Source organism: Coregonus lavaretus (genome assembly GCF_964263955.1).
Source record: "Coregonus lavaretus genome assembly, chromosome: 10".
In the NCBI taxonomy this organism is placed as follows: domain Eukaryota; kingdom Metazoa; phylum Chordata; class Actinopteri; order Salmoniformes; family Salmonidae; genus Coregonus; species Coregonus lavaretus.
Genome location: NC_139997.1, coordinates 18380792 through 18406915, shown reverse-complemented (window position 1 = coordinate 18406915; position 26124 = coordinate 18380792). Strand labels below are relative to the sequence as shown.

The window sequence follows — 26124 nt, the reverse complement described above, 5'->3', positions numbered from 1 at the left end:
TATGTACTCCATATACAGTGATTCGCATTGGGGGCATTTATGTGACCTTGGAACATGTTTTCAATACAGGTTAGACACCTTTCTACTATTAAGTGGGGGTGTTTTATTTTTTACATCTTTTGAAATTCCGTGACCCAGACTAAATGTTTTTGTGTTGCTGACGAGATGCTGATCATGTGACGAGTTGGCAAATTAAATGCCCACTTGTGGTGCCACTGGACAGCGAAAACCAACTTAACCTTTATTTATTGTAATTTAAAATGTTTGTAGTAGTTGAGTTAGATTACATACTGTAGCTACCTCAGTCGATATTTCAAATAATTAGCAAGCTCAGCTAAATAAAAATCATCCTAGATACAGCCACGTCTCATAGTCACGTCTTGAGATTTGTAAATTAAAGAGGAATATAAAAATACGAATCGAATGAAGTTTCCCATCTCCCCATTGAATGCTTTTCAACAGTCTTGAAGGAGTTCCCACATATGCTGAGCACTTGTTTTCCGCTTATCCTTCACTTTGCGGTCCAACTCATCCCAAACCATCTCAATTTGGGTTGAGGTCGGGGATTGTGGAGGCCAGGTCATCTGATGCAGCACTCCATCCCTCTCCTTGGTAAAATAGCCCTTACACAGCCTGAAGGTGTGTTGGGTCATTGTCCTGTTGAAAAACAAATGATAGTCCCACTAAGCCCAAACCAGATGGGATGGCATATAGCTGCAGATTGCTGTGGTAGCCATGCTGGTTAAGTGTGCCTTGAATTCTAAATAAATCACAGACAGTGTCACCAGCAAAGCACCCCCACACCATAACACCTCCTCCTCCATGAAATGCATTCCAGAGAATACAGAGAACGTGCAAAGCTGTCAAGGCAAAGGGTGGCTATTTGAAGAATCTCAAATATATGTTGATTTGTTTAACACTTTTTTGGTTACTACATGATTCCATATGTATTATTTCATAGTGTTGATGTCTTCACTATTACTAAAAATTAAATAAAAACCCTTGAATGAGTAGGTGTCAAAACCTTTGACTGGTACTGTATGTATTATAAATGCCCAAAGGGGTCTGACTTTAAATTAAGTACAGCGTCATGTGATAGTCTTTTTGGATGTGTTATGAATTACCGAAGGTGTCTCACTAAGTATTACAGGATACTACATAAAGTGTCAATAAATAGGTTATTAACATTCTGCTGATTTATGAAGGTTCTCATGATCCACAGGTTACTGTAGGTTGTGAGAGGTATTTAAATGGGTTGATGAACCTGCAAAGCTTGCGTTTGTGTGTCAGAACCAATATGATTTGGAGTAGTCCAACCTGAGACTACTGCACCAGGTATTCCTTTTATGTTCCCATGCTGGAGACCAGGGCTTGATTACAACCTGTTACAATGGTGCCAACATTTTGCGGCTGATCTTTCAGCGGGGGAGTGGCCCAGTACTGCACAGTATGGCTAGTTTTTATTGTGTGCGTGTTTGTGTACTGAGGAACATGCAACTTGGTTACAGAAGAAAGACACTTTCAATTTCTTTAGGTTGGGGGCTTTCATCAAGGTAAGTGTTTCTTGGTGTAACGTCGTCCCCAGGCTATTGCACACACAGCACATATAAGCCTGGGATATCAACCATTCAAAGTTGGCCTTAGTGGGAGTGACCATAGAATTCTATAGGAGTGACCTTACTGAGTAAAGTATTTGTCATTGTCACTAGTTAACACTGTCAAAAAGTCATAATTATGCCTAAACCCTCACCATTTCCATAATTTATCTTCTTCAAATTGTATTTTAAACATAACCCTAACCAGGCTCTGTCGTAGCCGGCCGCGACCGTGAGACCAATGGGGCGGCGCACAATTGGCCCAGCGTCGTCCAGGGTAGGGGAGGGAATGGCCGGCAGGGATGTAGCTCAGTTGGTAGAGCATGGCGTTTGCAACGCCAGGGTTGTGGGTTCGATTCCCATGGGGGGCCAGTATGAAAAATAAAATAATGTATGCACTCACTAACTGTAAGTCGCTCTGGATGAGAGCGTCTGCTAAATGACTAAAATGTAAAATGTTGGTCTACTAGACCTTCTGCACATTTGAGATTAGGTGTAATGTGACTAACATGACCTCACTTTAGAGCGTATGCCATTCATCAGGTCCCCCTTTATAAAGCACGTTTATGTCATACTTGACATATTGGGTTATGTCACATTTGACATTGGTCATTTTGTTAGTTATGCCACATTTATGAACCCTTTATAATGCATGACAAATGGTTATAGCACTGTAACACATTTATGTAGTGCTTATGAAGACTATAAGCTGAACGTCATTTAAAGAGGAACCGATAAGGTAAATCCATCACTGATAGACATCAATCAAAAACAGTTTTAGAAAGTACTAATGGTTATGGTTGCATGGAAACTGCAGGGCGGTTTCAGGGTGTTTGTTGCGTATCAAATTAATAAAACACTGGTTATTCCCAGGTTATCCAGAAATCCTGGTTGGAAGATTCCCGAATCAAGCGAGAATATGCATCAAATCCAGAAATCCTCCTACTAGGATTTTGGGAGAACATGGTCATTTTGAAAATGTTACAGGAATCTTGCAACCCTAGTCCTTACGATAGGTAACCCTTTGACCCCCGACCTCTACCCTTTGACACTGTGCATTACCCAGAGGGTGCGTCGGAGCTCGGCGTCAGGCAGCTCCGTGGCCAGCTTAAGGTTCTCAAAGCTGATCCTCTCCCGAGGCCTCTGGTTCCAGGCAAACAGCACAGCCAGTTGGAAGGTGGTCACCTCCAGGTCATACTGGCCCACCTCATTCTTAAAGGTGATCTGGATAGAATTACATAGAATGAATGACAGGATCTGTATGGTCTGGACAGAGAGGAGGCTGGAGGGGTGAAGGCGCAAGAGGCGATAAAATAGACTCCTGGGCTGACCCACCCCCTAGGCACTCCTGTGTTTGTGTGTGTGGGGCTTTACACTCACAATGCCATTGGACATGAGGTGGTGCCAGTGCAGTTTTCTGCCACTGTGGTTCTTTTTGTAGAAGTCCTCCACCTCTGGGATCAGGTCCTCCAGCTCGGTGGGCAGTGACACAAACACCTTCTCTGAGCTCCGCGACCACGCCCCCGCATTCAGGATCTTGATGTTGACAGAGTCCGCTGCACAAGAGGAGGGGGATTATTACATTATGTCTAATATACACACAACGGAGAAACATAATATACCAGTATAACTACTAATTCATTGTTTTACACAATATATTTGCCACATTTGATCAGTTTCTAGAATGAAAGATTCCCTGACCAAGATGGACATCATTTTTCGTCACATTGATGAAAAGCCCATGTTCATTCTAGTGTTCTATTTAATTATATAATATACACTTTCAAGTACTTGAGCTGTGCTTTTTTGGGGGTACTGGTAGTGGAGCCAGTTGAATAGTACAAACTCCAAGTGAAATTCCGAACCCAAACATTAAAGGACTGTATCAATAGAAGTTGTATTACTTTTCACTAGGTCTCATCCAGCCACGTACAACAAACATTATCCCCCAAACGTACAGGTAGACAGTTGCGATTCCTGCTTGAGCCAGAAATACCAGACCTGCCAACCTCACCAGATGGCTAAAGGAGTCATTTTGGCTGCTCATTATTTTGTATTACTCTGCCATTTTTTAAGTCATGGCCCCCTCCGTCCTTGACTTTACCTAAATAACACACTGCCGTTGTTAGAATCTAAATAACATAAACAGAACTGGAGTTATATCCAGTTTTAGGGGGGCATGTCATTTTATGAATGTTTTCCCCCATTGCCTCTCCTCCACCTGACGGTAGAGCCTGCTCCACTCCTTCTCCCAACAGTGGAAGGTGCCATGCCCAGTTGATATTCACCCCGATAATTGCCTCGAAACTGAACCCAAACTATACCGAAACTAATTTCAAACATAATTTTAAAAACAAATATGGCCAATATATAAAAGGAATGAACGATGCATAATTATGTAATCAGCAATTGTTAATGAAGAACAGGGCAGGCCATTCTATTGTGTTGGTATATTCTAATTATAATCTCAAAATGGTATGTACCCTATATCAGTCCACCAAACCCAAGCAGTCTTATCAGTCTTCTCTGGCCTTCCCTGCCTGCAGATAACCAATTTCACTGGAATGTGCCTTCAGAGCTTCAAACTAATACAATAATATACACAGCAAACACTTCCTTACTCACATGCGAACACACCTATACAACACTTGCACACAAACAAAATTCACACTCATTCTCAAAGACTTGTATTTGTGTACAACGTGGACATATTATGATGCTATTTGTTTTAAATGTTTGCATTTGATTTGACTTTTATTATGGTCCATAATATAGTTCTGCTAATGAGACATTTCCATAGTGTTTTAATTATCCTTTGTATACTTTCTAGAGTATTTGCTACCTTTTTTATATGACCCTGAATGTCAAACGTGTATATGAGTGAGAGCATGTGTAACTTACCAATGGCAAGAAGACCAAGATGCTGTGCTGCTACAAGATCTGAATTAAAACGACTCCGATGGTGGCGAAGAAATGAGTCATGACATCTGATTATTCTTCTGATTCTGAGCTTTAGCCTGAACCTACACCTCTGAGGCCGAAACTCAAAAAAGCCAGAATAGTGTACCTTGAGCAGGTGCTCACACCACCACCAAATGAAACGGTGAGACAGGAAGGGACAGCACCGTTTGGATAGAACAAGCCAGTGACAATGCTACCGTCCGATTATAATCACTGAGAGAGCAGGCCCTACATCTCAAGCAAAAAATAACACCAACGCACTCACCAGCTTTCATTGTTTATGTGAAATGGAAACACTGCCTGGGGTCTGTCTGTTTAAGAGCTGGACGCGTTAATTTCAATCCTATATGTCTGGGGAGCATTCGGTGGAAAGAGCATGTATATGGAGAGCTTCTGGTCAGACGTATGCGACAGGGTTTCCGTTAGGAACATGTGGCGCCGGACATTTGACCGGCAGCATTTTAAAATTTACCAGACATTTAAGAAATGTACTGGACCCATATGCATTGGTTGTGTAACCCGATTAGGGTGTCCACCCACGATTCACAGAAATCACATTTAGTTTATGGTAATTCATCTTAACAGAACATGCAACTCGGATGCAACAGCGTGCGTCATTCTTACCGAATTCCGATGAGCAATTTGAAGATAGAATACATAGGCGGCGCCTCCATAACGCTAGGGGAAGCTAAGCTTTCCCTAAAAGGAAATTGGCAAAATTATATAGCCTAATTAGCTTACTCCTGTCTACATAGAAATAAATAAAATAATTTTAAAAAATTGGCTACAACAGCAGAAAGCATGATTTGGCCACAGAGGATCATTAGCTTCTTAAAAAACACTCAAAGGCCAAAATTTGCATTGAACAAAAGGTGATTGAGTTATATTATTAGCCTAAATTATGACTATCCAATCTAATCATCACATTAGGAATAGTAGGCTGTGTTATACCAGTCTGCAAATGTGATGATGCATGGAATGCTTTATTATAAAAGGTGAATTTTTATGGTGAAAATTAGCTTCCTCAAACTTGAAACCCACACGCCGCCTATGTTAGAATAACTGTCCACATTTACTTTTCCTCAGCCAATAAGACGAGTAACGAACAGCAAAATCACTAGCCTATGTCAATCTACTATACCCCATAGTAGAAAAGTTGACCTATTCTATTGGTCTATTCCAAACAGACTCTGGGACAGTTGTGGGACGATAGATCCCAAATCCATCCAACCAGTAGGCCTATAGGCTACATCCAAAAAACTTTAAAAAGCAAATGAGGCTCATGCAAGAGATCAGAACGTTTAGCATAAAATGTTAATTAACCATTATATGTCTTCACATTATTAGCGGAAACACACCATTGTGAGCGGTTTCATGTGACAGATCAAAATATCTGTTAGATATTTAGAAAGAGGGGAGATCTAAATATGCAACAACAAGCATGGGTTGCAAATATGACTAGGATTATGCCTTTGGCTACTGGACAATGAAAGAAAGAGGATTTGAAAACCAATCGAACAGAGAAAAAGACTACTGGTTTCAATGGCATATGGAAGTCTTTATAAAATAATTGCCTGCACGTTTGATTGGATTTTGGCTAGTCTACTTTGAAGCAATGTAAGAGGAGCCTCATAATATGTAGTAAAACGGTCAGGTTTCAAACAATTAAATATGTTTACAAAATGCATACTGCCTCCAGCTCATTGCAAAGTGGTGTGTGATGCACTGAAGCCTGCCTATTTGTCTATGTACTTAAATGGCTAATGGGCAGCATGCTTCAATTACCTGCTGATAATTTTAAAAAATTGTAGCTATTTTTATTTTTTAATTGTGGCCATTGTTTTTGTTTTTACACGCCTTTAGAATTGTTGCACAATAATTGGGCTTATTAACGCACATTTCACTCGAACAGAAAAAAAACCCCGCTGTTTGAGCTGTATCAGCAGCTCTCGCGCTACATCGACTGGTATTTAAATACATTAAATAGGCTAAAATGCATTACTTCGCAATGGGATTTATTTTGGCCAGCAGCAATTTTGGCCAATCAGCTTTTCATACATTTTTTGCGGCCAAAAGCCAGCTATTACTGGCTAACGGAAACCCTGGTATGGGATGCCTTTTCTTTGGAGAAACCATGTCATGGAATCACTTCAGAGAGATCATGAGTTACCTCCTTTTTGATGACGAACAAGAACACGAAGCCTGGAGACAAATTCGCCATGGTATACGACGTATAAATAATGGTCTATTGTCATAGTGACAAATTATATTTCCATTATTGCTTTGTGCTGATTTTAACTATTTATCAAGCATACTTGGCGCTTATGATATTTTGGCTACTGATGTTTTCATTATTTTACCATGCGTCTTGTCTTGGTGGTTGGGGTATTTATTTAACTTCCATTTCCTGTAACCTAGTCTTAAATTATATCAAACATTGTGGAAAACACAGAAGTCTTGTGTTTGATTCTAAATGAAATTGAGGTGGTCTCAATGACAGTAACATTTTTCTAGGTTAAATTTAGGGGTAATGATAACCCAATTAATAGGTGTCTTTATGTGGATAGTTTAGTGAACATGTAAACTGGCTTCTTAATTTTGTTTGGGGAGACAATTTTGAATAATTTAATTACTGGATGCAATGTAGCAGTCCAGCTTACTTTGGGCTATTTGGAATATGAAACAACTGAACTAGGCCTATATGAGCTTGTTTCAGATCTCCATGCCTGACCTAATCCATCAAGTTAGGTCTGACTACTAGGCTGCCATTCATTCAATATGCCTTGTTGTCATTGGTGAACTGACTATCACATCATTAGCAGACTACTGTTGACATACAGCTACAGTGCATTCGTAAAGTATTCAGACCCCTTTACTTTTTTCACATTTTGTTATGTTACAGCCATTATTCTAAAATGAATTAAATAAATGTTTTCCTCAAAAATCTACACAAAATACCCCATTATGACAAAGCAAAAACAGGTTTATAGAATGTTTTGCAAAATGTATAAAATAAAATAAATCTGAAATACCTTTCCATAAGTATTCAGACCCTTTGCTATGAGACTCGAATTTGAGCTCAGGTGCATCCTGTTTCCATTTATCATTATTGAGATGTTTCTAAAACTTGATTGGAGTCCACCTGTGGTAAATTCAATTGATTGGACATGATTTGGAAAGGCATATATCTATATAAAGGTCCCACAGTTGACAGGAATTGTCCATAGAGCTACGATTGAGGATTGTGTCGAGGCACAGATCTGGGAAAGGGTACCAAAGAATGTGTGCGGCATTGAAGGTCCCCAAGAACACAGTGGCCTCCATCATTCTTAAATGGAAGAAGTTTGGAACCACCAAGACTGAGCAATCGGGGGAGAAGGGCCTTGGTCAGGGAGGTGAACAAGAACCTGATGGTCCCTCTGACAGAGCTCCAGAGTTCCTCTGTGGATATGGTAGACCCTTCCAGAAGGACAACCAACTCTGCAGCACTCTACCAATCAGACGGAAGCTACTCCTCAGTAAAAGCCACATGGACAGCCCACTTGGAGTTTCCCAAAAGGCACCTATAGAGTCTCAGACCATGAGAAACAAGATCCTCTGAAACCAAGATTGAACTCTTCGGTCTGAATGCCAAGCATCACATCGAGGAAACCTGACACCATCCCTACGGTGAAGCATGGTTGTGGCAGCATTATGCTGTGGTTATGTTTTTCAGCGGCAGGAACTGGGAGACTAGTCAGGACCGAGGGAAAGATGAATGGAGCAAAGTACAGAGAGATACTTGATGAAAACCTGCTCCAGAGCGCTCAGGGCCTCAGACTGGGGCGAAGGTTCACCTTCCAACAGGACAACGACCCTAAGCACACAGCCAAGACAATGCAGGAGTGGCTTCGGGACAAGTCTCTGAATGTCCTTGAGTGGCCCAGCCAGAGCCCAGACTTGAACCCAATTTAACATCTCTGGAGAGACCTGAAAATAGCTGTGCCGCGACGCTCCCCATCCAACCTGATAGAGCTTGAGAGGATCTGCAGAGAAGAATGGGAGAAACTCCTCATACAGGTGTGCCAAGCTTGTAGCGTCATACCCAAGAAGACTCGAGGCTGTAATTGCTGCCAAAGGTGCTTCGACAAAGTACTGAGTAAAGGGTCTGAATACTTACGTAATTGTGATCAAGTTTATTTTTAATACATTTGCACAAAAGAAACCTGTTTTTGCTTTGTCATTATGGGTGTGTGTAGATTGATGAAAAAAATAAAATGGTCTTCCTTTTTAGATTAAGGCTGTAACGTAACAAAATGTGGAAAAAGTCAAGGGGTCTGAATACCTTCCGAATGCACTGTATGTCAAGAGGACAGATCAACAAGTGATTAATTAACATAGGCCTACCAATCTTTAACAGTCTAACATAACTTTCTGTGTAGGACGGTATTAGCAGAACAACTCTCTCTGCCATGTCTGTTTCCATCCACACAGCGACGCAAACTGAACTACTGCAACACCACACGTTCCCTTGCGCTTGCACCTACTACCGTTGCGGCGATCAAAGCATGTGTTCTCGCTTAGTTGACTAAATGTTGTAGCTAACTACCTTAGTCGTAATGACGCCTTAGCTAAGGCAACAACTACAAAATAATAGTAGTTCTGTGCTTGAGTAACACATACAGTGCCTTCAGAAAGTATTCACACCCCTTGACTTTTTCCACATTTTGTTGTGTTACAAAGTGGGATTAAAATAGATTTCATTTTCATTTTTTGTCAACGATCTACACAAAATACTCTGTCGAAGTGAAAAAATATTCTAACATTTGTAAAAATAAACGAATAAAACACTAATATACTGTATCTTGATTAGATAAGTATTCAACCCCCTGAGTCACCACATGTTACAAGCATATATATTTTTTTTATTAGGTACATACAGCTACCTGGTTTACCTGATAGGGCCAGCTTGTTGTGTTTGTGACACTCTTTGAAGTTTTGGTTGAGGTCCTCGGACACCTTGATGTCCTGGAACATCCGAGCCAGCTTATTCACGTAGTCAGCCGGCATGCCTACCTCCTGCAATCAAGGGTAGGGGACATTGGTGATGTGGTATAATTTTAAGTACGTGAGGTGGATCAAATGCACACATAGGCAGTCTCTCCCATCTCCGTCTCATAAGACACTAACACGCATGCACGTACCCACCTAGGGCTGTGGCGGTCATGAAATTTGGTCAGCCAGTGATTGTCAAGCAAATAACTGCCGGTCTCACGGTAATTGACCGTTAATTAACATAAACACCTTTATAATCTCCTGGCTTCCACGCATAGCCTACAAGCCACTCATGCATACCTTTGGAACATCCATTTAATATTGCCTACACCATCACAATAAATCCATTATTTTAGACAGGTCTTAAGAAACATGATATGAAGAAAATGTAGTCTATTTCAGATTAACAGAATAGCATACTCAGAGTTGTCCTTATGTTAGGCCCTAATCTGGCTATGCCATATGGATGTGAGCTACACTAGTTCCTTTAGCAAACAAGATTTGCTTAGAAATCCATGCCATTATTTTATAGTATGAAGAATATAATTGAACATACCTGAATAAAATAGAAAGGATATTTTCTCCAAGCAATTTCAGAGGGACTGCGCACATGCGGCTATTCTGTGTTGAGCGGTTAACAAAGAAACAGGTCCTCCTATTTGCTTAAATTTAGAGTTATTTATGCAACTTTAGTTGTGATTCAAACGATATATGTATATACACACTACCGTTCAAAAGTTTGGGGTCACTTAGATCTTTCCTTGTTTTCTAAAGAAAAGCAATTTGATCAGAAATACAGTGTTGACATTGTTAATGTTGTAAATGGCTATTGTAGCTGGAAACGGCTGATTTTTAATGGAATATCTACATAGGCGTACAGAGGCCCATTATCAGCAACCGTCAGTCCTGTGTTCCAATGGCACGTTGTGTTTGCTAATCCAAGTTGATCATTTTATAAGGCTAATTGATCATGAGAAAACCCTTTTGCAATTATGTTAGCACAGCTGAAAACTGGCCTTTTTTACATTTACAATTTCACAAGCACTTGATAATATTCTCACCCGTCAGACTATTCTTAATCTGATATTTACATATAGTGGTCCTCTGTAGCTCAGCTGGTAGAGCACGGCGCTTGTAACGCCAAGGTAGTGGGTTCGATCCCCGGGACCACCCATACACAAAAAATGTATGCACGCACGACTGTAAGTCGCTTTGGATAAAAGCGTCTGCTAAATGGCATATTATTATTATTATTATTATTATATAGCTTACTAATAAATGTGTGGAATTAGTTTTGATTAGAACGGCCCACAAAAAAAGTGTCATCAGTAGCCTGCACTCGAATAGCGAATGGAGGTTACGTGCAGTTACGTTTTTAATATGCAAACATAGGCGGCGCGTCCATTAGGCTAGGGGTCCCTTTGATGCGGTGAAGTTGTCCTGTCCCCTTAGCAGAAAAACACCCCCAAAGCATAATGTTTCCACCTCCATGTTTGACGGTGGGGATGGTGTTCTTGGGGTCATAGGCAGCATTCCTCCTCCTCCAAACACGGCGAGTTGAGTTGATGCCAAAGAGCTCGATTTTGGTCTCATCTGACCACAACACTTTCACCCAGTTCTCCTCTGAATCATTCAGATGTTCATTGGCGAACTTCAGACGGCCCTGTATATGTGCTTTCTTGAGCAGGGGGACCTTGCGGGCGCTGCAGGATTTCAGTCCTTCATGGCGTAGTGTGTTACCAATTGTTTTCTTGGTGACTATGGTCCCAGCTGCCTTGAGATCATTGACAAGATCCTCCCGTGTAGTTCTGGGCTGATTCCTCACCGTTCTCATGATCATTGCAACTCCACGAGGTGAGATCTTGCATGGACCCCAGGCCGAGGGAGATTGACAGGTCTTTTGTGTTTCTTCCATTTGTGAATAATCGCACCAACTGTTGTCACCTTCTCACCAAGCTGCTTGGCGATGGTCTTGTAGCCCATTCCAGCCTTGTGTAGGTCTACAATTTTGTCCCTGACATCCCTGGAGAGCTCTTTGGTCTTGGCCATAGTGGAGAGTTTGGAATCTGATTGATTGATTGCTTCTGTGGACAGGTGTCTTTTATACAGGTAACAAGCTGAGATTAGGAGCACTCCCTTTAAGAGTGTGCTCCTAATCTCAGCTCGTTACCTGTATAAAAGACACCTGGGAGCCAGAAATCTTTCTGATTGAGAGGGGGTCAAATACTTTTTTCCCTCATTAAAATGCAAATCAATTTATAACATTTTTGACATGTGTTCTTCTGGATTTTTTTGTTGTTATTCTGTCTCTCATTGTTCAAATAAACCTACCATTAAAATTATAGACTGATCATTTCTTTGTCAGTGGGCAAATCAGCAGGGGATCAAATACTTGCCAGGTCGCAGTTGTAAATGAGAACTTGTTCTCAACTGGCTTACCTGGTTAAATAAAGGTTAAATAAAAAATAAAATAAAAAACTTGTTTCCCTCACTGTATATTATTATCCCAAATTATGACTATCCAATCTACTCATCACCTTACAAATAGTAGGCCATCTTACAAGTCTGCAAAGATTATGCATGTAATGCTTTATTATAAAAGGTGAAAATTCTTCCCCAAACTTGAAACTCACGCGCCGCCTATGTATGCCAGTTAGGCTACACCGGTTATAAAGCAGATTAATGTGCTTCATTTTAAGAATTGAGCAATAAAAATAGCAGCATGAGAAAACTGGGATCCTATTTTAAAAAGTGGTCAGTCAAAACTCTGTTTTCACACGCGATTGCGCAATGACTGGGTTTATTAGAACGCGTTTCACTAGGCTCTGTGATCTCTATCCGTTTTCCAAGGGTACTAGGCCTATAGGCTACGTTTGCAGTTATTTGGCCACTTTGTTGTGATACAAACCTTACCGAAACATATAGGCCTATGGGCTAGGCTACATGACGTGTACAACTATAATTTAGGAATAGCAATGCGCTGTTTCTTGCCTTACTGCACACGCTGGTCATCATTCACAAGTGATAGTCACCCATGAGACTATTCTTACCTTCATCTTGTCTTTACATATACTAAATAATATATACGTGTGAAATTATTTTTCATTTATCGGAACAGGGGCAAAAAAAATAAAAAATAAATTAAAATAGCGAATGGAGGACGCTCTACCCGTGGTTAATTTTCATGCCAGCCAGGTAGGCTTCACTCCTGTTGTAAAGCAAAGCAATGTGTTTAATATTAGGAAAGTTTAGAAATACATATCAATTTAGTAGGCCTAGCCTATAGAAAGCTGATGGGATACTATTTTTAAGAGGCCATCCCCCCCAAAAATTTGCTCAACATGAGCTCATGGGCTCTCATTAAGGGTTTGATTTTCGAATACATTGTCAGAGTGATTAGAGGGACAATAGATTGCTGAGTACGAGGCCATTAGCGACTGGCAATTAGCAAGTTTGGTAGGCTACTAATGACCATCAGCAGCATCAGAGCAGCCTAGTTACCGTGACTAAACAGTCACGTGGAATTTGATTGCGGTCATGACTGGTGACCGCCAGTGTGGCAGTAATACGGTCACCGTAACAGCCCTACACCCACCAACACACAGGTCGTACCCTGAGCCACTCCACCATGTTCTCCTCGACTTCGCTGTCGGCGGAGATGTCCAGAATGAGGCGTCGGGTCAGATGGGCTTTGTGGTAGCGCATGAACACGTCTTTGTTCTGCACGTACTTCAACACCAGCAACTGCAGGAGAACACACACATAGAAAGAACACCACTGTGCAATCAGGGTCGTATTATAGTAATATATTCCATTTAGCAGACGCTTTTATCCAAAGCGACTTACAGTCATGCATGCATACATTTTTCGTATGGGTGGTCCCGGGAATTGAACCCACTACCCTGGCGTTACAAGCGCCATGTTCTACCAACTGAGCTACAAAGGACCACATTCATTAGCGCACACAGTAGCAAACATTTTTGAAATGAAAAACTAAAACAAGCGTTTCTTATTGGACAAGTTCAGGTAGCCCTTCCCTGTTTCAGTCTGTTTTCTTCTATTTAGTGTCTAATGAACATGACCCAGCTTAGATTGTCCCGTCCAATGAAGAAACCTTTAAGTGTTTGCAGATCTGAAAAGAATACCTACAGGTATATACATCGTCACTCAGTACCTGCTAAACGAAGAGAGAAATACAAAGTATAAACCAACGACTACACTACAAACATAAAAAAGGGGGGGTGGGGGTTGGTGAAAGGGGTGAGCGTTGCAGAGTATATGTGAGCTGAGTTCATCGCTCATGCGCCATTTCCTTTCCTACCGCTCTGCTAAAAACCGCTCCACGCTAAAAAAAAATAATAAAATCACACTACAAATTCACAACATTCTTTAAAATCACTATTTAACCAACACCTATTTTTGTGACTACCTGGACCTACCAATTGGTTTTAAAGTATTGACAGCAAACCATATGGATTTAAATGAAAAGTATTTGAATAAACATGAAAAGGTGAATGTAAGAAGCGAACGTCACTTCAAATAGGCTACATGTCATATTAAAAACAGCATATAAACACTAAATAGGTCAGGAGACAGACAGGAAGCCTAAAAAGGAACGAAAATGAATACTTTGTTGAAGCACCTTTGGCAGCGATTACAGCCTCGAGTCTTCTTGGGTATGACGCTAAAAGCGTCTGCTAAATGGCATATTATTATTATTACTACTATTTGGGGAGTTTTTCCCATTCTTCTCTGCAGATCCTCTCAAGCTCTGTCAGGTTGGATGGGGAGCGTCGTTGCACAGCTATTTTCAGGTCTCTCCAGAGATGTTCGATCGGGTTCAAGTCCGGGCTCTGGCTGGGCCACTCAAGGACATTCAGAGACTTGTCCCAAAGCCACTCCTGCGTTGTCTTGGCTGTGTGCTTAGGGTCATTGTCCTGTTGGAAGGTGAACCTTTGCCACAGTCTGAGGTCCTGAGTGCTCTGGAGCAGGTTATAATCAAGGATCTCTCTGTACTTCGATCCGTTCATCTTTCCCCTCAATCCTGACTAGTCTCCGAGTCCCTGCTGCTGAAAAACATCCCCACAGCATGATGCTGCCACCATCATGCTTCACTGTAGGGATGGTGCCAGGTTTCCTCCAGACATGACTCTTGGCATTCAGGCCAAAGAGTTCAATCTTGGTTTCATCAGACCAGAGAATCTTGTTTCTCATGGTCTGAGAGTCCTTTAGGTGTCTTTTGGCAAACTCCAAGCGGGCTGTCATGTGCCGTTTACTGAGGAGTGGCTTCCGTCTGGCCACTACCATAAAGGCCTGATTGGTGGAGTGCTGCAGAGATGGTTGTCCTTCTGGAAGGTTCTCCCATCTCCACAGAGGAACTCTGGAGCTCTGTCAGAGTGACCATCGGGTTCTTGGTCACCTCCCTTGACCAAGGCCCTTCTCCCCCGAGTGCTCAGTTTGGCCGGGCGACCAGCTCTAGGAAGAGTCTTGGTGGTTCCAAACTTTTTCCATTTAAGAATGATGGAGGCCACTGTGTTCTTGGGGACCTTCAATGCTGCAGACATTTTTTAGTACCCTTCCCCAGATCTGTGCCTCGACACATTCCTGTCTCGAAGCTCTACCGACAATTCCTTCGACCTAATGGCTTGGTTTTTGCTCTGACATGCACTGTCAACTGTGGGACCTTATATAGACAGGCGTGTGACTTTCCAATCAATTGAATATATTACAGGTGGACTCCAATCAAGTTGTAGAAACATCTCAAGGATGATCAATGGAAACAGGATGCACCTGAGCTGAATTTCGAGTCTCATAGCAAAGGGTCTGAATACTTATGTAAATAAGGAATCCATTTTGTTTATTTTTGCCAAAAAATCTGTTTCCGCTTTGTCGGTATGGGTTATTGTGTGTAGATTGATGGGGATTTTTTTAATTTTTTTTAAATCCATTTTAGAATAAGGCTGTAACGTAACATGTGGAAAAAGGAAAGGGGTATGAATACTTTCTGAATGCAATGTAAACATTTTGTTGTATTAAATCATTATATTCTATAAATTGCGCATGTAGGCTGTGACTTAGAATTAAATACAAATTAAATGAAAAATGACTTATTAGTGCCTTTAAATTCATTTTTAGAATTCATTTTTAGAAACACGAGTTTGGCCAGTATGTGGCTTCAGGCTCATGCGATGGTGCCTGGACAGCCAGCCAGCAGCAGAGAATATCCTCTCCACACTTGCAGAGCCACTGAGGATGCTAAACACCCGTAAACATTTTTTTTTGCCTATAGGTAGTAGGCTTAAAGGTTTTTAGGCAAAATAACCCGATCAAAACGGAAAGCTATTTGAACGTGGGAATATGGCCTATTTTATAGATAATAGAATGAAAATTAACAAAACATTTAAGATATCTGATTTTTACGTTATAAACACTTTGCTACGATGACACAGTTAACTACCCACCTCGTTCCTTTCTTTTAGCATGCGCACATAGTAAGTACACCATCATACTTTTGGAATAAGTGTCTTTTCAGATTTGACAATGATTCTTTAGTTGTGGATGTTTCATGTAGCCAGCGTGTAACAACTGCCAAATCCTGCGCGTAGAACAATGGCATCCGGTCTATAACCTAACAGTTTAGCACCATACCAGCATGTGGCATCCAAGCCTTACACATAACAGTGGACTCTTCATCACCACACTCCCTCTCTTGCTCCTTATCTTGTTTAAGTCACCTTGATTTAACACCTGTGTGTTTTATCAGTTTCTTTATGAAAATATTTAACGAACTCCATGACAGTAGCTGAAGCAATGGGCTACTAGCAGCACACAAGTAGACTACAAATGCATGCTGGGGTGGGCATGCCCTGAGCTCCTGAAGTGAGCGCTACTGGAGCGAAATTGGAGCAGGCGAGAAGGCCGACGCTCCAGCCTTTAGAAATCTCACTCCAGTCAAATTGGGCTCCGCTTCTCGCGCCGCTCACGTACTCTTGAACGATGGAAAGGTGAAAGCAACATGGTAGACGCTCTCCACAGCCCAAGGCCGCTTGCACACTGATTTTGTGTCAATGTTTTTTTTATTTTTTTTTATGGGAGTCATCTGTTGCTGGATGAATGACAAGTGATGATGATTGTCTGACAAAAAAACACACAAACTGAAAATTGTTGACTTGAGATGTACTTAAAGTACAATAACAAACAATGATGTACACTTCGTCAAAAGTTTGGACCCACCTACTAATGGGCTTTTCTTTATTTAAAATGTTTTTTATATTGTGGAATAACAGAAGACATAAAAACTATGAAATAACACATAACCAAAAAAGTGTTAAATCAAAATATATTTTAAATTTGAGATTCTTCAAACAGCCACTCTTTGCCTTGATAACAGCTTTGCACACTCTTGGCATTCTCTCAACTACCTCATGAAGCTGGTTCAGAGAATGCCAAGAGTGTGCAAAGCTGTTATCAAGGCAAAGGGTGGCTATTAGAAGAATCTCAACATGACTCCATATGTGTTATTTCATAGTTGATGTCTTCACTATTATTCTACAACGTAAAAAAAAGTAAAAATAAAGAAAAACCCTTGAATTAGTAGGTGTGTCCAAACTTTTGACTGGTACTGTACATCACATACGATTTCATCCGAGTACGCCCGAGTGTGGCCGTAGCCTTAAGGAAAGCTTGCTGGAGTCATCAAATCATTACGCACACACACACACACTACTCCCATACACGTACCACTTCCTTGAGCTTGGCCTCGATCTCCTCGGATGCAAGTTTCTTGCTCAGCTGGGTTTTCCTCAGCAGCATGTCACAGTAGTTGGCCAGCAGCTCTGGACACTTGGACTCCGGCTGGGTCTTCAGCCCCACCCTGACAGACAGACCGTGCAGAGAAAGTAGAGCAGTGTCGTAAACACACACGTTCACTCATTAACTAATTAAGCAATTAAGAGTTCAGAAGTAGTGTAAAAAATTTTATTTCAAAAAGTAGTCGTGAAAAAATGAAAGATCACCCTCCTGCACCTTGTTGAATGCTCCCACAGTTTTATCAAGAGCAACGTCAATAAAACTGTAGGAGCATTCAACAGCTTGCTGGTATCCATCTTGAATTCAGTGAAGAAATGAAAGCATACAGTAGAACACAGAGCGCCTCTTACCCTTTCTGCTTCAGTGGTAGTTCCAATTTAAAAATAGTAGCGTCGTTCACAACTGCTTTGTAAGCCTAAGAAAAAACACATATTACATATAGAGTGACAACCATCAACTGCAAATACTGTGCATAAATTAATTGACAAACGCTGAAGGAACGTTGGGCTTTTATTCATTGGCAATGTTGAATCAATGTTGGAAAAACTTTGTGCTGACCTTGTCTCTGGCTGTGAGGAAGCGAGGGTCGTCCTGAAAGGCATCTTTCACCAGCTTACTGAAGCGGTTGAACAGGGTGAGAAGCTGCTCCACGTACTTCTCAGAGTCCTACACACACACGGATGCATGCACACACAGAAAAATACAAAATCAATGGAATGTTCCTGTCACCTTCTTTCAGTAAATACTATACAAAAGTAATATGCATGTATTTGACATTTCTGTTAGAGTAACATATCTGTGCATGTGTGCGTATGTGTGAGCATGTGTGAGTGAGCATGAGTGTGTGTGAGAAGCTTGTGTGTGTGTGTAGCACTCACCGAAGTGATGGTCTCGGCGGAGGCCACCATGTCGGCCAGCCCAGCAGACATGATGTGGTCCTCTAAGTCCTTCAGCATGGGCTCGATGCCACTAGGCACCTTGTCCATCAGAGAGAACATGAGATGGAGCTCTACAAGGAGGAGGAAAGCTACAGTCAAACACTGTCCATGGTAAGCTACTGCGGCTAGTGTCTATAGATTATTGTGATCTACTTCTAGATTATAGTATAGAACAAGGGGTATGCAGCAGCACTTGATGGCCAGATTTGAATAACCCGTATTTAGAGGTTGGTTTCCATTGACCGATTCTCCAGTCACCATGCTTTTTAGTTCAGGACTAGGCTTAATCTGGGTCCAGAAAACCGGCCCAACTTTACAGTCAAAGGTCTATTTCTATATCTTACTGCTATACACCAAATAAACAGACGCTCCACAAAGACACATATTGGTTAATACTGACACATACAGTGGGGGAAAAAAAGTATTTAGTCAGCCACCAATTGTGCAAGTTCTCCCACTTAAAAAGATGAGAGAGGCCTGTAATTTTCATCATAGGTACACGTCAACTATGACAGACAAATTGAGAAAAAAAATTCTCCAGAAAATCATATTGTAGGATTTTTAATGAATTTATTTGCAAATGATGGTGGAAAATAAGTATTTGGTCACCTACAAACAAGCAAGATTTCTGGCTCTCACAGACCTGTAACTTCTTCTTTAAGAGGCTCCTCTGTCCTCCACTCGTTACCTGTATTAATGGCACCTGTTTGAACTTGTTATCAGTATAAAAGACACCTGTCCACAACCTCAAACAGTCACACTCCAAACTCCACTATGGCCAAGACCAAAGAGCTGTCAAAGGACACCAGAAACAAAATTGTAGACCTGCACCAGGCTGGGAAGACTGAATCTGCAATAGGTAAGCAGCATGGTTTGAAGAAATCAACTGTGGGAGCAATTATTAGGAAATGGAAGACATACAAGACCACTGATAATCTCCCTCGATCTGGGGCTCCACGCAAGATCTCACCCCGTGGGGTCAAAATGATCACAAGAACGGTGAGCAAAAATCCCAGAACCACACGGGGGGACCTAGTGAATGACCTGCAGAGAGCTGGGACCAAAGTAACAAAGCCTACCATCAGTAACACACTACGCCGTCAGGGACTCAAATCCTGCAGTGCCAGACGTGTCCCCCTGCTTAAGCCAGTACATGTCCAGGCCCGTCTGAAGTTTGCTAGAGTGCATTTGGATGATCCAGAAGAGGATTGGGAGAATGTCATATGGTCAGATGAAACCAAAATATAACTTTTTGGTAAAAACTCAACTCGTCGTGTTTGGAGGACAAAGAATGCTGAGTTGCATCCAAAGAACACCATACCTACTGTGAAGCATGGGGTTGGAAACATCATGCTTTGGGGCTGTTTTTCTGCAAAGGGACCAGGACGACTGATCCGTGTAAAGGAAAGAATGAATGGGGCCATGTCTCGTGAGAATTTGAGTGAAAACCTCCTTCCATCAGCAAGGGCATTGAAGATGAAACGTGGCTGGGTCTTTCAGCATGACAATGATCCCAAACACACCGCCCGGGCAACGAAGGAGTGGCTTCGTAAGAAGCATTTCAAGGTCCTGGAGTGGCATAGCCAGTCTTCAGATCTCAACCCCATAGAAAATCTTTGGAGGGAGTTGAAAGTCCGTGTTGCCCAGCGACAGCCCCAAAACATCACTGCTCTAGAGGAGATCTGCATGGAGGAATGGGCCAAAATACCAGCAACAGTGTGTGAAAACCTTGTGAAGACTTACAGAAAACGTTTGACCTGTGTCATTTCCATCAAAGGGTATATAAAAGTATTGAAGAACTTTTGTTATTGACCAAATACTTATTTTCCACCATAATTTGCAAATAAATTCATTAAAAATCCTACAATGTGATTTTCTGGATATTTTTTCAGTTTCTCATTTTGTCTGTCACAGTTGACGTGTACCTATGATGAAAATTACAGGCCTCTCTCATCTTTTTAAGTGGGAGAACTTGCACAATTGGTGGCTGACTAAATACTTTTTTTCCCCACTGTAAGTAGGTAGACTCCTGGTTAAAACTATCAGGACACAAACAATACATGGTGGGTTTGTGGTCAGACACTGATGTTTAGGGGGTGATGTTGACAACATGTTGACTGACACACACGGAATGGGCAAAGGCAGCGGTTGGTTGGTTGGTTGGTTGACGTGGACAAATTGAAACAGGAAGTGGAGTGGAGGAGGCGAGGTCATTTCCTGGTTTGCAAACCTGAGCTGGCAGAGCCTTTGGTGCCGGGAACGCTCCGGCCGTACTCACTCTCTGTCTCGTTTCGCTTGATCATGCCTGGACACTCGGCCAAGATGGTCTCCTTGAAGGACGTTACCAGGGCGTTCACGCAACACTCCATCAGCTGAGGGGGGGAAACAGAAAACCATGGGTTGCTCATCTCTCACACAAATCATATTTAAAAATTCTAAGTGATTTGAGGCCTTTTTTTTATATCAGCAGTTGTCACAAAGTGGATTTACAGTAACCCGGCCTAGAACAAAGAGCAAGCAGAAGCACAATGGCAAGAAAAACCGAGAGAGGAAGAAACCTAGAGGGAAACCAGGCTCAATCATATCAATAGAAGGGTCGTTCCACATATAGATTACATTTTGCGTCCCTTTGATATCTTAAGTAGAATTTGTGCACCAATATTGAATTTTAACCCCTAGTCGATGGACGTACCCGTGTCAATCTTATTAGCATAATTTAAAGAATCCCCATCAAAATCAGTCCATTTAAGCTAGAGATGTTTTTTGCATGGGCTACGTCTCAATCCATCGCATTCGCCGATGTCGGCCTTCCACACCTGCTGTGGAAGGTGGCAGAGCTACAACAGTGTTTGTCAAACCAGGAGACATTCGGGAGAAGAAAAAAAATCTACAAAATAAATAAAAAACGACTTCTCACGGAAACATCTGTAGCGTCCGAACGGTTTAGGCTACAAACTAATATGAAAAACATGACTCTCACGAACCAGATGGTGTTCTCCGTTTAGCTCTACGACCACAACAAGTGTCACGGGACTCGTCTGAAGGTAACCCGATACCGGGTAGAAAAATGAATGGAAGTGAATAGGCCATTTCCGCATCAAAGGTATACGGGTCACTCCCCCAAAACATGTTTCCTTTTACTGTTTTTCCATGTATGAATCTTAAATTCAATGTGTTTCTATGGGCTAATAGCAGAAAGGCCAAATTCAATGTTTAATCAAATGTTTTTATATATCTATCTACAGGGGTCCTAAAAATCCTAATCAAATAGCTAAATTATCCTTGGTATGACCATCCTGGGCCCTTAGATTGTAGTGGGTGAATTTTAAAAGCCTGATATATTAAAATGAAGTGCCCCGTAATATAGACCGCATGGATAATTAAATTGATCAAATGTTTTATATTAATAAAGACTTTCTAAAAGGGCCAGAAATCTGCATTTTGACATCCCTCGTCATGATTAACGCACTTCTAGAAAGATTTTAACCCACTTAACCCCAAAACGTTTTCAACATCATTGCAACGCGAAGGCTCCCCCACTTTAAAGACAGACCGTACTACAGCCCATAGTATTCACACACAGTCATTCTGAAGATTAATATATATTTCATGTGATCAGTGATTCATTTACGTCTGTCCCTCATTTTAAGGTCAACCCTGTTACGTGAACTGAACTCTCGTTTAATATATGTATGTATGTATGTATGTATTGATTTATTTTAAGAAGCATTGAACATATAATACACCAATCATAGTGTAAAAGCACTACTCTACTCTTTTTGGCCATTGCCTGGTGTTTTGTGGTGGAAAAACTGAGCGAGTTGAGCATTAAAACACATCAACCCTGTTACCCAGATAGGCTAGAAATGTTAACAATTAAAACATTTTTGTGAAGCTTGAATTCAATTGCCCCTCCCAATAACACGCTTCCATTCCCCCTGCCACAAGGGTAATTATGGTTGATTTAAGATGAAAACCTTAACCCTGTTACTTTAATGGCACTTTCTTAGCTTTTTTTTTTTTTTTTTTACCCTCTTGAGATGGGAAAAAATGTTTTAATGAAGTTGAACCTTTTTTGTTTTATATATTTACCAACTTAAACAAAATGTGCTTTATTCGTGTAATGACCCATCAGTAAAACCGGTATAAACAGTCATATGGTTGCAGTAGCACCTCAGTTTCAAAACATTTCGTGCTCTAATGAATATGCCCCTGCTCTGAATGTGAAAGCTCCCCCACTTTAAAGACAGACCCTACTACAGCCCATAATATTCACATACACAGGTGGGGATATACAGTGAGGGAAAAAAAAGTATTTGATCCCCTGCTGATTTTGTACATTTACCCACTGACAAAGAGATGATCAGTCTATAATTTTAATGGTAGGTTTATTTGAACAGTGAGAGACAGAATAACAAAAAAAAAATCCAGAAAAACGCATGTCAAAAATGTTATAAATTGATTTGCATTTTAATGAGGGAAATAAGTATTTGACCCCTCTGCAAAACATGACTTAGTACTTGGTGGCAAAACCCTTGTTGGCAATCACAGAGGTCAGACGTTTCTTGTAGTTGGCCACCAGGTTTGCACACATCTCAGGAGGGATTTTGTCCCAATCCTCTTTGCAGATCTTCTCCAAGTCATTAAGGTTACGAGGCTGACGTTTGGCAACTCAAACCTTCAGCTCCCTCCACAGACTTTATATGGGATTAAGGTCTGGAGACTGGCTAGGCCACTCCAGGACCTTAATGTGCTTCTTCTTGAGCTACTCCTTTGTTGCCTTGGCCGTGTGTTTTGGGTCATTGTCATGCTGGAATACCCATCCACGACCCATTTTCAATGCCCTGGCTGAGGGAAGGAGGTTTTCACCCAAAATTTGACGGTACATGGCCCCGTCCATCGTCCCTTTGATGCTGTGAAGTTGTCCTGTCCCCTTAGCAGAAAAACACCCCCAAAGCATAATGTTTCCACCTCCTTGTTTGACGGTGGGGATGGTGTTCTTGGGGTCATAGGCAGCATTCCTCCTCCTCCAAACACGGCGAGTTGAGTTGATGCCAAAGAGCTCGATTCTGGTCTCTTCTGACCACAACACTTTCACCCAGTTCTCCTCTGAATCATTCAGATGTTCATTGGCAAACTTCAGACAGGCCTTTATATGTACTTTCTTGAGCAGGGGGACCTTGCAGGCGCTGCAGGATTTCAGTCCTTCATGGCGTAGTGTGTTACCAATTGTTTTCTTGGTGACTATGGTCCCAGCTGCCTTGAGATCATTGACAAGATCCTCCCGTGTAGTTCTGGGCTGATTCCTCACCGTTCTCATGATCATTGCAACTCCACGAGGTGAGATCTTGCATGGAGCCCCAGGCCGAGGGAGATTGACAGTTCTTTTGTGTTTCTTCCATTTGCGAATAATCACACCAACTGTTGTCACCTTCTCACCAAGCTGCTTGGCGATGGTCTTGTAGCCCATTCCAGCCTTGTGTAGGTCTACATTCTTGTCCCTGACATCCTTGGAGAGCTCTTTGGTCTTGGCCATGGTGGAGTTTGGAATCTGATTGATTGATTGCTTCTGTGGACAGGTGTCTTTTATACAGGTAACAAACTGAGATTAGGAGCACTCCCTTTAAGAGTGTGCTCCTAATCTCAGCTCGTTACCTGTATAAAAGACACCTGGGAGCCAGAAATCTTTCTGATTGAGAGGGGGTCAAATACTTATTTCCATCATTAAAATGCAAATCAATTTATAACATTTTTGACATGCATTTTTCTGGATTATTTTGTTGTTATTCTGTCTCTCACTGTTCAAATAAACCTACCATTAAAATTATAGACTGATTATTTCTTTGTCAGTGGGCAAACGTACAAAATCAGCAGGGGATCAAATACTTTTTTCCCCTCACTGTAGTATACTCACTGCTTGTACAGAGTTACATTCACGTCTCGTCTCCAAATAGCGCAACGCCCGTTTCTCCTCCTCTCTCAACTTGGCGTCTGCCTGTTAGAACACACAGAGACACGCACGTTGGTTCCACCTCAGATGGATAGCCTAGATAACAGACAGTCTAGAACAGGGTTCTTCAATTCCGGTCCTGGAGGGCCGAAACACTTCTGTTTTCTATTTCTACCTGGTAGTTAATTGCACTCACCTGGTGTCCCAGGTCTGAATTAGCCCCTGATTAGAAGAAGAGGATGAAAAACAGAGGTGTTTCGGCCCTCCAGGACCGGAATTGAAGAACCCTGGTCTAGAACCTGGGGCAAGTTGCTGAGAAATAGAGTTGTAAAATTCCAGTAACTTTCTCAAAATTCTCAGGTTTTCCAGAAATCCCAGTTGGAGGATTGCTGAATTTCCTGCTTATTCAAGCCAGATCCCAAATAATATTTTGTAACCCAACTGAGAAATCACAAGGGAACTGCAGAAACAGTACTTGTCCATTACCGATTGTTTTCGACCGCTGTAATCACGGAATTCCAAAACAACCCCTAGGCACTCATGTAGACCTGAAAGGACCGGATAAGTTTAAGCAGTGTGGTCATTGCTTCACCTTGCCTTCGGATAGGCTGGATGGGATTTGCACCATATGGCTTACACCAATTGTTTCAAATCTACATGAGCACCTGAGGGGTATGGACTAGGCACGTCCATTTGGAATTCAGCTTATAACTCGATGTGTGGTGTATGACCAAGGGTCCTTTTTAGGGTTGCAAAATTACAGTACGTTTACAAAACTTCCCAGGTTTTCCAGAAATCCCAGTTGGAATATTCCTGGAAAAAGGAGGGAATAAGCAGGAAGCACAGGAGTCCTCCAACTACAATTTCTAGAAAACCACCTGGGAATTTTGGAAAAGTTCCTAGTCCTACTCACGTATTTCATGTAGTTCTGGACTCCGTTCTGCTGCAGGTAGGAGGGGGCCTGTGTTCTGTAGAATCTTTCGGTGGAGTCCATGTAGGCCTTCTCAAAGTTATCTCTGTAGATCTGCAACTTGTCGTCTGGGTTTGAGCACAGGTTCACTGCAGAGGGAAGACAGGGAGGGAAGTCCCCAGGGGCCAAGTTCATTAACATGCAACGTTTTAGAAATTAGCATTTCTTAAGGGATGAGTCCAATTAGTCCCTTCCTGTTTTGGTAGGTTTTCTTCAGTTTTCTGCGATATGAACACTACCCAGGAGAATTTCAGGCATCTTTGTGGTGTGGAGTTAAGAGTAGATTTTTCTCATTCACACTACATAGCCGAATTCTAAAATTGTAGTACCTCACATTTTCACGTACATCCTGCATTGATGTCTTTAGGGGCTTCACACCAAAATTCACATTAAAGATTACTCCAATTTGGCACAGAGATTTGGTAAATCAATCCATTGGTATGGTATACATACACCAAAGATATGGCTCGTGTTCATTAGGCACCATTCTCTGACAGCTAAAGGAGACAGTAATGTTTTGCTCACCGTAGGACTCCCTGACGCCGATGACCAGCTGAGAGTCGAAGGCCTCCCCCAGGCGCTCGGCGTGCACCAGCTTCATGGCGCTGTCCTGCAGCCTGTTCTTGATGTTGGAGAAGATGGACTCGTTCCACGTGTCCAGCATGAGCTGAGGGCATAGAAAATGAAGATTAGAAGAACATTACCTTGTCCATATATCCCCAAAAAATTCAATTTATCTTTTTGCTTAATCTAGTGCCTTGCTCAAGGGTACAACAGCAGGCGATGACATGATTTGACAACAGCATCCCTCCGGTTGCTGGTTCACACACCGACATTTTGGCCCCCTCAATCTCGGGATTTGAACTG

The 26124-nt window shown here is 41.7% G+C and overlaps 1 protein-coding gene across 1 annotated transcript in view; it reads right to left on the bottom strand.

Moving 5' to 3' along the window:
* Window positions 1-26124, bottom strand: part of LOC311136399 (cullin-5-like) — a 35735-nt gene that overhangs the window by 6959 nt on the left and 2652 nt on the right. Inside the window, exons 5-16 of the mRNA XM_084170502.1 lie at window positions 25783-25924; window positions 25201-25346; window positions 24252-24332; window positions 20616-20709; window positions 18278-18408; window positions 17958-18065; window positions 17750-17814; window positions 17331-17463; window positions 13203-13334; window positions 9491-9614; window positions 2976-3151; window positions 2658-2819 (exon numbers count right to left, since the gene is read on the bottom strand). Coding sequence (XP_084026628.1) covers window positions 2658-2819; window positions 2976-3151; window positions 9491-9614; window positions 13203-13334; window positions 17331-17463; window positions 17750-17814; window positions 17958-18065; window positions 18278-18408; window positions 20616-20709; window positions 24252-24332; window positions 25201-25346; window positions 25783-25924 — 1494 coding nt within the window. The remainder of the gene's footprint in view (window positions 1-2657; window positions 2820-2975; window positions 3152-9490; window positions 9615-13202; window positions 13335-17330; window positions 17464-17749; window positions 17815-17957; window positions 18066-18277; window positions 18409-20615; window positions 20710-24251; window positions 24333-25200; window positions 25347-25782; window positions 25925-26124) is intronic.